At 40.5% G+C, this 13,830-nt stretch overlaps 1 protein-coding gene across 8 annotated transcripts in view; it reads left to right on the top strand.

Moving 5' to 3' along the window:
• prmt9 (protein arginine methyltransferase 9) overlaps positions 1 to 10,553 on the top strand; it is a 31,615-nt gene extending 21,062 nt beyond the window's left edge. For 7 of the 8 annotated variants that reach the window (XM_018091422.1, NM_001142186.1, XM_012957564.3 and 4 more), the window contains 8 exons: positions 2,331 to 2,433; positions 4,417 to 4,517; positions 5,412 to 5,604; positions 6,307 to 6,490; positions 6,725 to 7,406; positions 7,986 to 8,139; positions 8,451 to 8,582; positions 10,147 to 10,553. In XM_018091422.1, coding sequence (XP_017946911.1) covers positions 2,331 to 2,433; positions 4,417 to 4,517; positions 5,412 to 5,604; positions 6,307 to 6,490; positions 6,725 to 7,406; positions 7,986 to 8,139; positions 8,451 to 8,582; positions 10,147 to 10,371 — 1,774 coding nt within the window. In that variant the 3' untranslated portion in view covers positions 10,372 to 10,553. Of the gene's footprint in view, positions 1 to 777; positions 1,132 to 2,330; positions 2,434 to 4,416; positions 4,518 to 5,411; positions 5,605 to 6,306; positions 6,491 to 6,724; positions 7,407 to 7,985; positions 8,140 to 8,450; positions 8,583 to 10,146 lie in introns of those variants that run through there. The other variant, XM_031896442.1, reaches the window with a different exon arrangement.
• Positions 10,554 to 13,830: the final 3,277 nt, after the last annotated feature.

Raw genomic sequence — 13,830 nt, forward strand, 5'->3', positions numbered from 1 at the left:
TGGTGGATGTGGGACTGTGGCTGTGGGATAGTGGGACTGTGGGATAGTGGGACTGTGGCTGTGGGATAGTGGGACTGTGGCATGGCGTGGGATAGTGGGACTGTGGCATGGCGTGGGATAGTGGGACTGTGGCTGTGGGATGGCTGGGGATGAGGGACTGTGGCTGTGGGATAGTGGGACTGTGGCATGGCGTGGGATAGTGGGACTGTGGCTGTGGGATAGCAGGTATAGTAGGGAGAGATGGTGCCTATAGTAGCAGTGGGATAATAGCCTCTGGGAAGGGACTGGGGCTGTGGGATAGCAGGTATAGTAGGGAGAGATGGTGCCTATAGTAGCAGTGGGGGGATAATAGCCTCTGGGAAGGGACTGGGGCTGTGGGATAGCCAAGTCGATTTCAGCACAGCAAATGCAGCCAGAGGCACCGAGCAGGACTAGAAAAAACACAGGAACATTCCGATTGGACAGTAGAGTGAAGTGGGCGGGGCTAAGGGGGGTCAAACATTTATTCAGAGACTGCAGATCTTGAAAGGAAAAAAAAAAAAAAACGGAGCTCTCTGCTCTGCACTGAGCATGTCTGTGTCCTGGACAATATGTGTTCAGTGAGACAGGAAGCTGCACAGGCTTAGAGCAGGTACTGCATTTACTGACAAGACTTTTCCATGTCAGAGCCAGATTAAGCAACAGCACGGTGAGTTCAGGAAATATGTTAAGGACTGTGTTAAGGCTAAGTTATTGAGTTCATGTTGTTTTTAGACTTTCCTTGTCCTTTAAACACTTCTAACCTCAAAATATACATTTTCTTCCCTATGCTAAGAAGTTGAAGCACGCAATTAAAGAGACCTAAGCATTAGAGCTGGGGAGTAATATAAAAGATTGCTGTTAGTGCAGTGGCACACATAGTGATTCTGGGCATTTCGGAGCAACAACTGATTGACATGTGAGCACACTTACGATTGCAGATGGCTGCTCAAACCAGTGGGGAGCAATTGCAGGCAGGCCTGGACTGGGGGTTCTGATAAATGCCAAAGGGGCTGCTGTAAGATGCCATAAACAGTGACTACTGAGTTGGATGCCAGTCCAGACCTGATTGCAGGCGTTATGTCTGCCACTCACTTATAAATGTTGCCATGGGTGAGAAAATTATGCAAGAAAAAACTGCCACATTTTATTGCCCTTATGTTGACATGTATGTATGTATGTATGTATATCTTTATTTATAAAGCGCTACTTATGTACGCAGCACTGTACAGTAGAATACATTAATACAAACGGGGTTATTAAGATAATAGATAAATACAAAGTATTACAATAAAGACAAATAAATAAAAGATACAGTTGCAATAAGAGTCAAAACACAAGAGGATGGAGGTCCCTGCCCCGTAGAGCTTACAATCTATATGGGAGGGTAACTTACAGACACAAATAGGCAAATATAAGTGCTGTAGGTCACAGTGGGTGACACTACAATATAAGTGCTAGTTTCCAGATCAGGTGCTGGGTGAGTGCTCCAAAAGGTAGTCTTTAAATTTAGTTTTAAAAAGACTGAGGGAGGATTCTCTCCGGAGGGAATTCCAAATGTAGGGGGCAGAAAGGTTTAAGGCGGGAAACAGCAGTAGTAGTGGGGGGCGCAACCAAACGATTGCTCTGCGAGGAACGAAGGAGTCGGCCAGGAACATACGAAGACACAAGGGAAGATATGTAGTGAGGAGCAGAGGAATGGAGGGCTTTGAAGGTTAAGAGAAGGAGTTTGTAAGATATTCTTTGTTTAATAGGAAGCCACGATAAGGTCTTTCACAGGGGAAGGGCCTGAACTCTCTTGGATGAGAGGAGGAGAATTCTGGCAGCAGTATTTAATATAGACTGTAGGGGGGAAAGATGGGAGTTAGGGAGGCCGGTTAGTAGCAGGTTACAGTAGTCAAGTCGGGATAGGATGAGAGCATGTATGAGCAGCCTAGCTGTTGCAGTAGAAAGAAAGGGACGGATTTTGGCAATATTGCGTAAGAAAAATTGACAGGTTTTGATAATTGTGTTAATATGGTAAGAGAAGGAGAGACAGGAGTCAAAGATCACCCCCAAACAACTCACTGAATCGACAGGGTTGATGAGGGTGCCTTCAGTAGAGATAGAAAAGGGGGGAGTATGACCGGGCTTAGGCAGAAAGATCATTAGTTCAGTTTTTGTTAGGTTCAGTTTGAGGTGGCGTTGGTTCATCCAACTGGAGATAGCTAGGAGACATGCAACTGGTTTGGGCTAAAATAAATAAATACATACATACATACATATAGTGAAATTAAAGTGCTTTCAAATATTTTCCTTTTTATTCTCAACAGGGTTTCACTGGTAGTTACAGAGACGGTTGATGCAGGCTTGTTTGGCGAGGGTATTGTGGAGTCGCTAATACATGCATGGAAAAACCTACTTTTACCACCAAAGGTTAGGAAAAAAAATTGACATGCCATGGATTCTTTTTCTACATAAAGAATTCTTTAAGGGGAAGAAAATTTTAAGTAGCCTTGAATGTTGTTTTTTTTAACAATTAATATAAAATTGCATTATGTACATTTCTAAAGCATATTTACCCCTACTCACAAAATATTTTTTATTTTAGTTTATAGTCTGTTTTTCTGTTTTCTGTTTTTTTAATACATTTTTAAAGGGGGGGGGGGAAGGAAATAAGGTGAATAAAGCAAATAAACAACTTTTAGGGTGAAGACACAGAGCTACTAGTAGCAGCTACTAATCACGGCTACTAAGATAGACAATGCTGATCATTTACTGATAATTGTCTGTACATTTGTTTAAGTATTAGTATCATCTGTGGCAGGGTATTTTGTGGTGTTTAGTAGCCGTAAGGGCGAAGACATATGGAGCTACTTAGTAGCAGCTACTTGGTACGGCTACTAAACACCAGAATATACCCTGCCATAGACAGTTCTGAGAATTGCCTCTGCTAAAACAAACACAGAGACATTTATCAGTAAATGATCAGCATTGTCTATTTAGTAGCCACAACAAGTAGCTGCTACTAGTAGTTCCATGTGTCTTCACTCTTAGGGCTCTGGTACACGGGGAGATTAGTCGCCCGCGGCAAAGCTCCCTGCTCGCGGGCGACTAATCTCCCCGAGTTGCCTTCCCTCTGCCATCCCACCGGCGAACATGTAAGTCGCCGGCGGGATGGCAGACGCGGCGGCGCGATTTCGGGAAATCGCCGAAAAAGACTCGCGAGTCTTTTTCGGCGATTTGCGCGAAATCGCGCCGCCGCGTCTGCCATCCCGCCGGCGACTTACATGTTCGCCGGTGGGATGGCAGAGGGAAGGCAACTCGGGGAGATTAGTCGCCAGCGAGCAGGGAGTTTTGCCGCGGGCGACTAATCTCCCCGTGTACCAGAGCCCTTACAAAAGCACCATACTGTAACGGCTGTGGCACACAGGGAGATTAGTCACTTTGCGACAAATATTCGTTACTGTGGGCGGGCAATCTCCCCGCAATGCCATCCCACCGGCAAGAATTTAAATCGGCGGTGGGATTGCATACGTGTTGCTTTGTTTTACCATAGTTGCCTCTCAAGGAAACTTCGGGTAACTTCAGGAAAACCCAGTGGGATGACACTGTGGGGAGATTAGTCGCCTGTGGTAACAAAGCTTTGTCAGGGGGTGACTAATCTCCCCGTGTGCCACTGCCCAAATAGAATATTAAAATGCATGAATGAAAAGACTATTTTGGTTCAGCCATATATTATACATTTAGGACTAGATCTCTGCTCTGCCTTTTTTAACTGGCAACATGTGGCTTAAATCAAAAGCCAGTTATGGCACACTAAGGGGCCCATTTACTTACTCACGAACGGGCCGAATGCGTCCGATTGCGTTTTTTTCGTAATGATCGGTATTTTGCGATTTTTTCGGAAAATTATTGCGACTTTTTCGTTACCAATACGATTTTTGCGGAAAAACGCGAGTTTTTCGTAGCCATTCCGAAAGTTGCGATTTTTTCGTAGCGTTAAAACTTGCGCAAAAAGTTGCGATTTTTTTCGTAGTGTTAAAACTTGCGCAAAACGTCGCGCCTTTTAAGTTTTAACGCTACGAAAAAAGCGCAACTTTTCGCGCAAGTTTTAAAGCTACGAAAAAATCGCAACTTTCGGAATGGCTACGAAAAACTCGCGTTTTTTTGCGCAAATCATATTGGTAACGAAAAAGTCGCGATAATTTCCGAAAAGTCGTAAAGGCGCCGAAAAAAACGCAAAAAATACGAAAAAGTCGCAAAACGTTCGTTTCCAATCCGAATTTTTTCCATTCGACTCGGATTCGACCCATAGTAAATGTGCCCCTAAGGGTTAATTATGTGTATTGACTGTTATCATTAAGTTTGTTTTATTGCTGCTTATCATACTTTTTGCTTTGTTTTATTTTTGCACAGCCTAAAGATGGTAGGGTTAAAGGATATGGCCAAGTAATACCTTCAAGTGCTGTTATATACGGCATGGCAGTAGAGTGCCCAGAAATAAGAAGACACTACAGGTAAGAAAAATTGTAGTGATTTAAATTACCATTAGTATGACATAGACATTGATATTCTGAGACAATTTGCAATTGGCTTTCATTTTTTTTTCTTTGTGGTTTTTCAGTAATTTAGCTTTTTGTTCAGTAATCTCCAGTTTGGAATTTCAGCAGCTATCTGGTTGCTTGTGTCTTGGTTAGTACCAGGCAGTGGTTTTAATAGGAGACTGGAAGATGGAGAGGAACTGAATAGAAAGATAAAGAATATAAAGTAACAGTAATAAAATTGTAAGCTCACAAAGCAATTATTTTTAGCTTCTGGGATTAGTGACCCCCATTTTTTGAAAGCTGGAAAGGTGTAGAAAAGTATGGAAAATTTAAAAAAACACTCATAACACTCATTGAATAACACTAATGGTTTGTGTTTTGGTTTTTTTTCCCCTGCATGTCATGGTGACATGGTGTATACTGCCCTAACCCAAATGTGCATGGGAACACTCCCGGTACCAGTTACAGATACTCTCCTTCCCCACATACACAGACAAACACTAGACTCTGTTGCAGCTCTAGACTAGGCATACAAAAATGCATTGGTCAAAGTAGATACAGTAATACAGCAGAAGGAATATTGTATACACCAGTCCTTTGTTCTAGGTGAGGTTGCATTTAATATACTGATATGCCAAACTCATCTTTCAGTTCTATAAAAAGCAAAAAATACTTACAAGATAGTAAACAGGAGGAAATTAACCTGTGTATATCGCCTATCACAGGTAGCCCATAGCTGAAGATTACCTGTGTTGCACTGTAGCAGGTAGCTATTGTCTGCACTAAAGGATCAATACTCTGCACAATGTATTTCAGTTCTATACAAACTCTTAAGTAACTGTATTTAATTTTACTTTTTACCTCCAGTGTGAGTGTGAGTGAAGTTGCTGGTATCAGATTAGGAGAAGAAGTAAAGTTCTGCAGTGCTTTACATTGCAGTCACGGACCTGATGATGTAACTGAGCCATATACAACTGAAAAAATGAGCAGAGTCCCAGGAGGATATAAAGCTTTGAGTCAACCCTTCCAGGTTATGACAGTAGATTTCAACAGTCTTCAGGTAAACATGGCTGCTCCACCGGGCCTTTAGTATAAAGATTTAATTGTATAGGAAGTCTTAATGGAATAAATGTGTGGTTATTGTGACAAGGGGAGAAAAAGCAGGAGGGACAATGACAAAAACAGCAGTATGTGAATAGTTTATTTATTAAAAGTGCCACATGGCTTTAAGGACAATACCTTATTGCCACATAGTACTTGTAATAAATGCACTATTTGCACCATATACCTGTATTGTGTGTTTATGCATAACTGACCTAATACTTCGGCAGTGGGACCTCGCAGCTGCACTTGATACTACAACCAGTGCTCTTACCTGCCATTATTGCATAGTAAGTGGGTGTAGTTGCTTGCAGATCAACCTGAGAGTTTCATCTGCTAACATTTACTTTTTGCCTCAAAAAGCAGCACTCATTAGCTCCCAACAGCAAAGATTTCTTTGCTGGTATCTGCAAGTTCCCACAACATTTCATCCCAGTGGGAACAGCTTTGCATCAACCATTTTATCTACAGATTATGGAGACCATTACCTGCTTGTACAAATAACTAAAATCCACTTTACTCCAAAATGTACTTATACAGATTTTCCATGTCCGTACAGAAAGTTGTTCCTACTCAAATGCACAACTTAAATGTATAAAACATTACAGAATAGTTTTATCTGTTTGACAGATTGTGACTGTGCATTCTTCGTCATTTTCAGGCATTAGAGTATATTGCCTCTGGAACAAGCAAAAGGATATCTGTACCTGTCTACCAGCAAGGACAGTTTGACTGCTTTATAGCTTGGTTTTTGCTTCAGCTTGATGATGAACACAGCTTATCCACAGGGCCCAGTGAGGAAACTTGCTGGGAACAGGCAGTCTTCCCTGTGCAGAAACTCCCTGGTAAGTAAATATCTGCAAGTAAGAGCATATGCTTAGTTAAATAGTGATAATTAAATATCTGCAAGTAACAACATTTCCTTATATTGCTTACATGTTCCCTTTTCTATTTGCTGCTAGTTGGCGGTCCGGATTGCTTATCCCCATATATAGAATAGATAGTTTGCTAATAACCTTAATATTTAATATATTTATGGTATTTTAACTTTATAACTCTCTATCTTCACATTATTGCAGATGAAAGCTGTTATGTCAACACAGGGGATACAATTGTAGTGGATGTTTCCTGCCCAGATTGTTACCTAAGATTAGACCTTTCTACTGTCATTAGTGAGTCTAGTTGTGATCAAGCTGAAAACATGGTCATGGGAAATGAGTCCGATATCTGTGATGCGTTGGCCAATCTTCACACTACCGCCAATAAAGATACCATGCAGGAACTTTGCATCCTGGAACCTGGAGAAGTTGCCTTACTTAATAATACCATCTACCATGAGAGCTTCAGAGCAGCCATCAGCAAGGTCATCTCCTCACTGGAACCAAAGGAAAGCTGTTCAGTTGTTAGGAATTCCCAAGGGGAACAAATGAATCTTGCAGAGCCTGTGGCTGAAAATAGTTTGCATCTCCTGGATGTATCAGAAGGGTTTTCCATTTTGCCTCTTATTGCTGTGAAGCTTGGAAAGGTGAAGGCCTACAGTTCAGCTGAGAAGGAACAACACAGAGTAGCTTTGGAGAAACTCTCTGTGATTAATGGTCTCAATAATGAGTTCCTGGAATTTTGTCTAAGCCAGCTGGAAACAGATGATGATTCTTTACAGAAGCCAAAGTCTGACAAGATGTGGAGCATCATAATTCTTGATGTGATTGAGACCTGTGGTCTGATTCGACAAGACTTATTAGAGAAAGCTGCAATAGCCAGGTAGAAAAAATTCCATATTAAACTGCAGTGCACATTAGGCCATTTACTTTGAAGTCAATAGTGGGCTTCTGTGACAGCTGCGTTTTCACTTCAAGTGGTTCTCTAAGTAGTACAGTCAGCCATTACCTTTAGAGTATAAAATAGGGTATAACTTTTTGTACTTGTGTTTTTTGTAGTATACTGTGATGTAAACACATTAGTGGGAGCTGTTACACTGTGTATACATTCTAGGCTACAAGTAAAATTTTCCAAATAAGTGTTATACATACCAGTGCTTCATCCCTATAATGAAATCAGTAGAGCAATTTAGTCATATCCATGTATAATTTTTTATTTTGTAATAGGAATCTGAACATCTCTTTGTAATTCACATAGTCAAATGAAGCTGGCTGCTGCAAAGACTGATTTGCACATTTCTGCCAGTTAGTGGAGTGGCCCTTCTCAATATCAAATGCTTAGCCCTATATCCAGAGGCCTTATGTATTCAAAGCGTTTAGATTATATTTGTTGTAGTGGATATAAAACCACAGTTGTGTTTTGTTCTGGTTTTAAAATAGTTATTTTTTGTGTTGCCTTTAGGTGTCTGCTACAGCCAGGAGGCAACATATTTCCCCATGCAGTGGTAATGCAAGGGATGCTGGTAGAATCAAAGACATTACTGCAGGAGGGCTCTGTCCAAGGCACCGAGCCTACTCTAGGCTTTCTTATAGCACCTGCTATCAATCGATTCAAGGTACCTAGATTTAACCTATTACTTATTCCACTGCAGTCTGTTAAATATTTTCATCCAGAACAGAAGTGGATAATGCCCATGGCAAATGGGATGTTTTCTCCACTTTTTCATATGGTGGAGCAAGGCCTGTGCTTCTACTGGAGGCAGGACAGAAATCCTCCTAGAGTACTGGAAATGGGGTTTTATGTTTTTGCTGTGCAAATATGGAAGTGTGATACAGCCCATTATGTCTGTACAGCCAGACAGAGCAAAGTTTTGTTTCGCTGTCAGTTTTACATGTATTGTTTATTTTCTCATATTGTTTTTCGAAGGTTCCTGTCCATGTATTTTTGAACCTCTCTACTGTACCCTGTATCCCCTTAAGTGAAACATTTGAACTGCTAAGGCTGGATCTAATGAATCCCTATACAAACAATCTGAGCAGCTCTGTAATGAGAATCAAGGTAAGATTGTTTCAGTGTTACACTGCAGCCTACTTAATCATGTTACTTTTAATTACAGGCCACAGCAAATAAATAGAAGTGTGTTTTCAATCCAATGGGTGCCAGATGAGATCTAACTGCTGACTTGTTGCCATGCTATACACAGTTGAAACTGTGGTAATACACAGTTGCTCCACTGTTTTTAATGGAATAACAAAGCCAATAGAAACTTGTTTTTAATAAAGTCTAATGTGTGGATGATACTGAATGTGCATTGCCATATTGGAATACACTGGACAATTATTCACACCATTCCTTGCTCCATATTACCTTGTTACACACCCAGCTGTCACATCTCTCACATATTACCAGGAACTAGATTATGTAATAAAAATTGATCTCCGCACACTCCTATTCTGTATGTTGTTTAAGTGAGCGTTGATTGATCAGGAATTTTAAACATGCAGGAAGGGATAACTGGGGGTACCCTAAACAGGCTAGGAATGATCCACCCTTCACAGGACACAATTTTGAAGGGCTGCTTGTGTAACAGAGTAGCTTCTCCTTTCAGGGCATTGAAATTGCACCTTGAAAGGTACAGGCCTACACTTTCATTCATCTTTAAAAAGGCATGAACCAACTTATAAACCCTAAGTATATATAGATATATCTTTAAGATATGTTTATAAGACATCAGTATATTTCAAGTTTGCATCTTGCTTATAACTGAAATTCTTTGTCAAAAGATAAGTGCACAATGAGGCAAAAGGGCAATAAATTACACAAACGTAACAAAATAGCATGTTCACACAAATATATAAACGGACATACAATCCTTAGTGCAGGTGTTTATATGCCTATATAGATACCATACTCAGTGTATGGTAAGTGTTACATGGGCCATGCTGATGTTTAGTGACCGCACCTACTTGAGACCTCATTGTAAAATAAATGGTATAGTGACCCATTTAAAATGCTACATTACCTTTTTGACTTTTTTAGTTTCAGGAACAAGGGGTAGAATGAAAAATGAATCACTAAAAGTATAGATCATTCAAGATAGAATGTAAACTTTCTCTTTAAGGGAAGATAAACAGTTAAAGTCCTAGTGCCGCACTGCACTAAATGCAGGCCGAGAATCCACCCTGATACACGTGGCTGCAATTGGAGCCATTGGCCTGGGTGCAGCCATACTAAGAAATTCGGCACAAAACTGTTCTCTGACACAGCCTGAATCCACCCCCTGTGGAACTGGCTTAAAGAGACACCAGAAATTAACATCATAACATTGTCTTTGCATGATATTTGTAATTTTGCCTCATTCTTTTACATTACCTATCTGATCCCCATGTTCCTCTGAGGGGGCTGACATATTTGTGCAGCAGTAGTCCTTTAGCATTCGAACCTATAACTGACAGGTTGAGAAGGGACAGTCAGGTTTAGGAACAAACCGATCAACATGACCTATAGGTAATTTTTAATGTACATTAATATATTGAAGAGTCGTTTTTTAGTGTCTGTATCACTTTCAGAATCAGATGTAACGTTGTCAGTTTGTTTTTTTTCACTCTGTTCTTCCCTGCAGGTGAATATCTGTAGATCTGGCCAGGTAACCGCTGTCCCATTCTGGTACCACATACACCTTGATGAAGCCATTACCCTAGACACATCCAGTGAGGCATCACATTGGAAACAGGCAGCGTATGTGCTGGAGACCCCTATGAGTGTGCTGGAAGGGGAGGAGCTCTTGCTTGAGGTTCAGTTCCAGAACAGCAGTATCAGCATGGCACTAACAAGACCATTGCAGTGAGATGACTCAATTCTTACAAAGCAATTGTCATCTTAAAGGAAGTCTTGTGGTTTTAAGCAAATAAACTGTATATATTTTGTTACTTTTGAAAAGCCAGTATTGCTTTGCTGTGTTTATGGCAACTAAATGTTTTGGTGTGGCCTCATTTTTGTACTTTGAAGTAAAATATCTAATCAGTTGAATGAGTTTCTGACCATGTAGGCAAGAGTGCAAGTGACCTGTGTTTGTAGTAGCCATTTTATGACAACAGTGATAGCCATACTCAAATTTAAAAAGTGTTGGTAACCCACTCAAGCATGAATAGAGTTCTTTTGGGATACATAATAAGGGCTGTGATTGGCTAATTGGTAGCTCCATGTGGACTGCTGGCCTGCAGGAGGCTCTGCTTGGAGTAAAACACACAATGTGTCTCTGTGCTTCCAAAACTTGCCTCCAAGCCACAAATTTAAAAATGGCATCTACTTTGAGGCCACTGGGAGCAACATGAAAGGGGTTGGTGAGCTATATGTTGCTCATGAGCCACTGGTTGGGGATCACAGACGTAGAGAGTGACGTGGTTGCTAGGGTCTAAATTACTTAAGAGCCAGGCAATGCTTTGAATGAGAGACGGGAATATGAATAGGAGAGGGCCTAAATAGAAACAATAATAATATTAATAATAATAAAAACAGGGTCTGTGTCTTCCCCCCCCCCCCTCATTTGACAACTGGAAACAGTCCAAAGAAGGCAAATAATTCAAAAACTATAGATAAAAAAAAATGAAGACCAAATGAAAAGTTGCTAAGAATTTGCCATTCTATGACATACTAAAAGTTAACTTAAACTACCCCTTTAAAATTATAATAAACTTAAAGAAAAGGTAGCCTTAAACGGCAATATATGTGGTTCAGGGCTGCCTTAGAGAATGTCAGCATACCTGCAGTGCATATATACTGGAATATATCAGTTCCCTAACACGTTATAGGCTGGAGGATATTGTTTTTCATACATTGGAAAACAATTGGTATAGGAGATATAGTAAGTTGGTTATGTTTTCCTTTTTGGTTAAAGGGGCAGTATACCCCCTAATCAACATAAATGCAGTAAGTATACCCTGTGCTGAACATATGTTTTGGCCTGTTGTAATAACCACGAAAAGTATGGGTTTTTGTTATTTCTTAAAGGAGGAGGAAAGTCATTTTGGCATTTTACTGCCAATAGATTCGCCACATTAGTGCCACCTAGAACAATATATTTATTCTGCAGAAAGCATTGCCATACCTGAGTAAAGAGCCCTAGAAGCTTTCCCTGTTTGCTGAAGACAGCAGCTGTCATTTTAAATAACTTTCTGTTTGCAGTCTTGCCGTTATAGCTCAGATCACACATTCCTAAGGGAGGGGAGCTGGAGAGAGCTACAGACTCTGGCCACAAATGAAGGATTTTTCTGAGAGGAAGTCAAACACCCTAACAACATGTTAGGGTGTCAAAGCCACTCCATGTTTGTTCCTTGCAAGATTAGAACCTTATGGAGGCATATCTGATAGACCCTCAGTACTGCTAAGGAGCAGAGAATAGAAGTTAAATTAACTGAAGGAGTCAGACTGACCTGAGGTTTTTTTTATCCTTGTGGATCCTTTACACAAGGCAGTACACATCACACATAAGCACAAACATATCTAAAGAACTCATTAAATGTCATTATTTGGGAATAGATTTACAATTTGTTTTTAAATATCAGTGTACGGAGCAGAGACTTCTTTTTTTACATAAAACTTTATTTTGTACAACAGAGGCAACACATGAAGCACATTTTTAGCTGTAATTATGAATATAAAATGTGCTGTGCAGTTTTATAAGGCAGCGTATGTTTGTATTCACTTGCTCATTCATACTATAACAGAGAATGAATGTATGATTAACAACCAAGGCTTTCATTTTTGTGTAGGAAACTAGTTTGTACCTAATGCTTATGCTGTTATTTTGTCCGCAAAACTAAACAAGGCAACTAAAGCCACAGTACTAGTAATTGCAATGATGGGTGGTATTCAGTTGCCCCATAGAGAGCTGCAGCCACGTTCTCCCTATGCTGGGCAGCGGGTGCCTTTTTTAGACTACTGCTTTGGCGTTGTGTGAGAAATAGTCTGAACTAACTAATATGTGACCCAACCAGTCCAACCATACTTACAGCCTATAGGATGCAAGTAGATGGACCAAAGATATGATATGCAGCAGTCTCACTCAGTAATGTCCTGTGAGTGAATGATTGGAATAATAATACCTCTAAAATAGATTGTGCTAGTACCATAATGGCCCTTATTGAATGTGCATATACTGAAATGGATGCTGAATGTATAAAAATCATATATGCATTTTTAAACATTCTGGTGCACGTGTGGCTCAACATGCATACAGTAACTCAATTTTTAGATATTTTTGGAAAGGTTTTAAAAACACAAAAATGCAGCATGACTCCAGGTACAATAAAGTGAAATCGCTCAAACACGAGGCATATGCATGAAAACAAGGCCCCAGCATAATTATATGGGAGGCTGAGAAAGGTCCAATAAAAACCAACAGAGGACCGGTGACACTAGGAGTAGGCTGTCCTTCATTAAATGCTAGAAACAAATTATAAAGGAGATAGAAGCAATCCACACAATAGCAGTAGGAGAACATACATATAAACACACTCTGCTTAATAAGCAACAACCCGCTCCTGCGTTTTCTTATATAGGCGAACAACATTTTGTAAAGAGACTTGGACACAGTAAATTTAACATATGAGGAAATTTGTTTTCATTTATATGCATTTCAGTTCACTCTTTAATGTGCTCCAGTGACTTCATTGACTTTACTAGGCCTCCCCCATGGATTGCATGCAGGTCCTTACTTGGTCCCTTGCAGACTTACATGTTCTTGCTTGTATGTAGTTATGCCACTGGTGTGTTCCCTGTACCTTTAAATATATAGTGCAAATGTATTTAGAGTTCACAATGTTTCCTATTCATTTTACTGATAGTGACATTTATTGTCATCATTTATCTTACATAAGCATAACTGGAGCAACAGGGCAATTTTACCCTTCACCTTATACATTACAGTGCAATAAGGCATAAAAACACAAAATGACTACTGTACTTTAACTACAATATGGAATCTACAAGCTTGTCCCAGCCCCAGAAAGTCTGAGGCCTTTACTGCCAATGGATGCTACACTGTAACTTAAAGGACAAGGAAAGGCTAAGTCACTTGGGGGTGCCAAAATGTTAGGCATCCCCAAGTGACTTTAATCGCTTACCTTGTACCCCGGGCTGGTGCCCCTGTTAGGAGAAAACAGCACCAGCCCGGGGTAGCAGCGATCGCTTCCTCCTTTCCGGCTTCGTTTTGCAAGGACTAAGGACAGGCACAGTAGAGTGAAAAGCCGACTTCTCTGTTAAAGTTCCACTATTGACTCTACTGCGCATGCGAGCGCACGGAACC

This window comes from Xenopus tropicalis, chromosome 1, assembly GCF_000004195.4.
Source record: "Xenopus tropicalis strain Nigerian chromosome 1, UCB_Xtro_10.0, whole genome shotgun sequence".
Lineage (NCBI taxonomy): Eukaryota > Metazoa > Chordata > Amphibia > Anura > Pipidae > Xenopus > Xenopus tropicalis.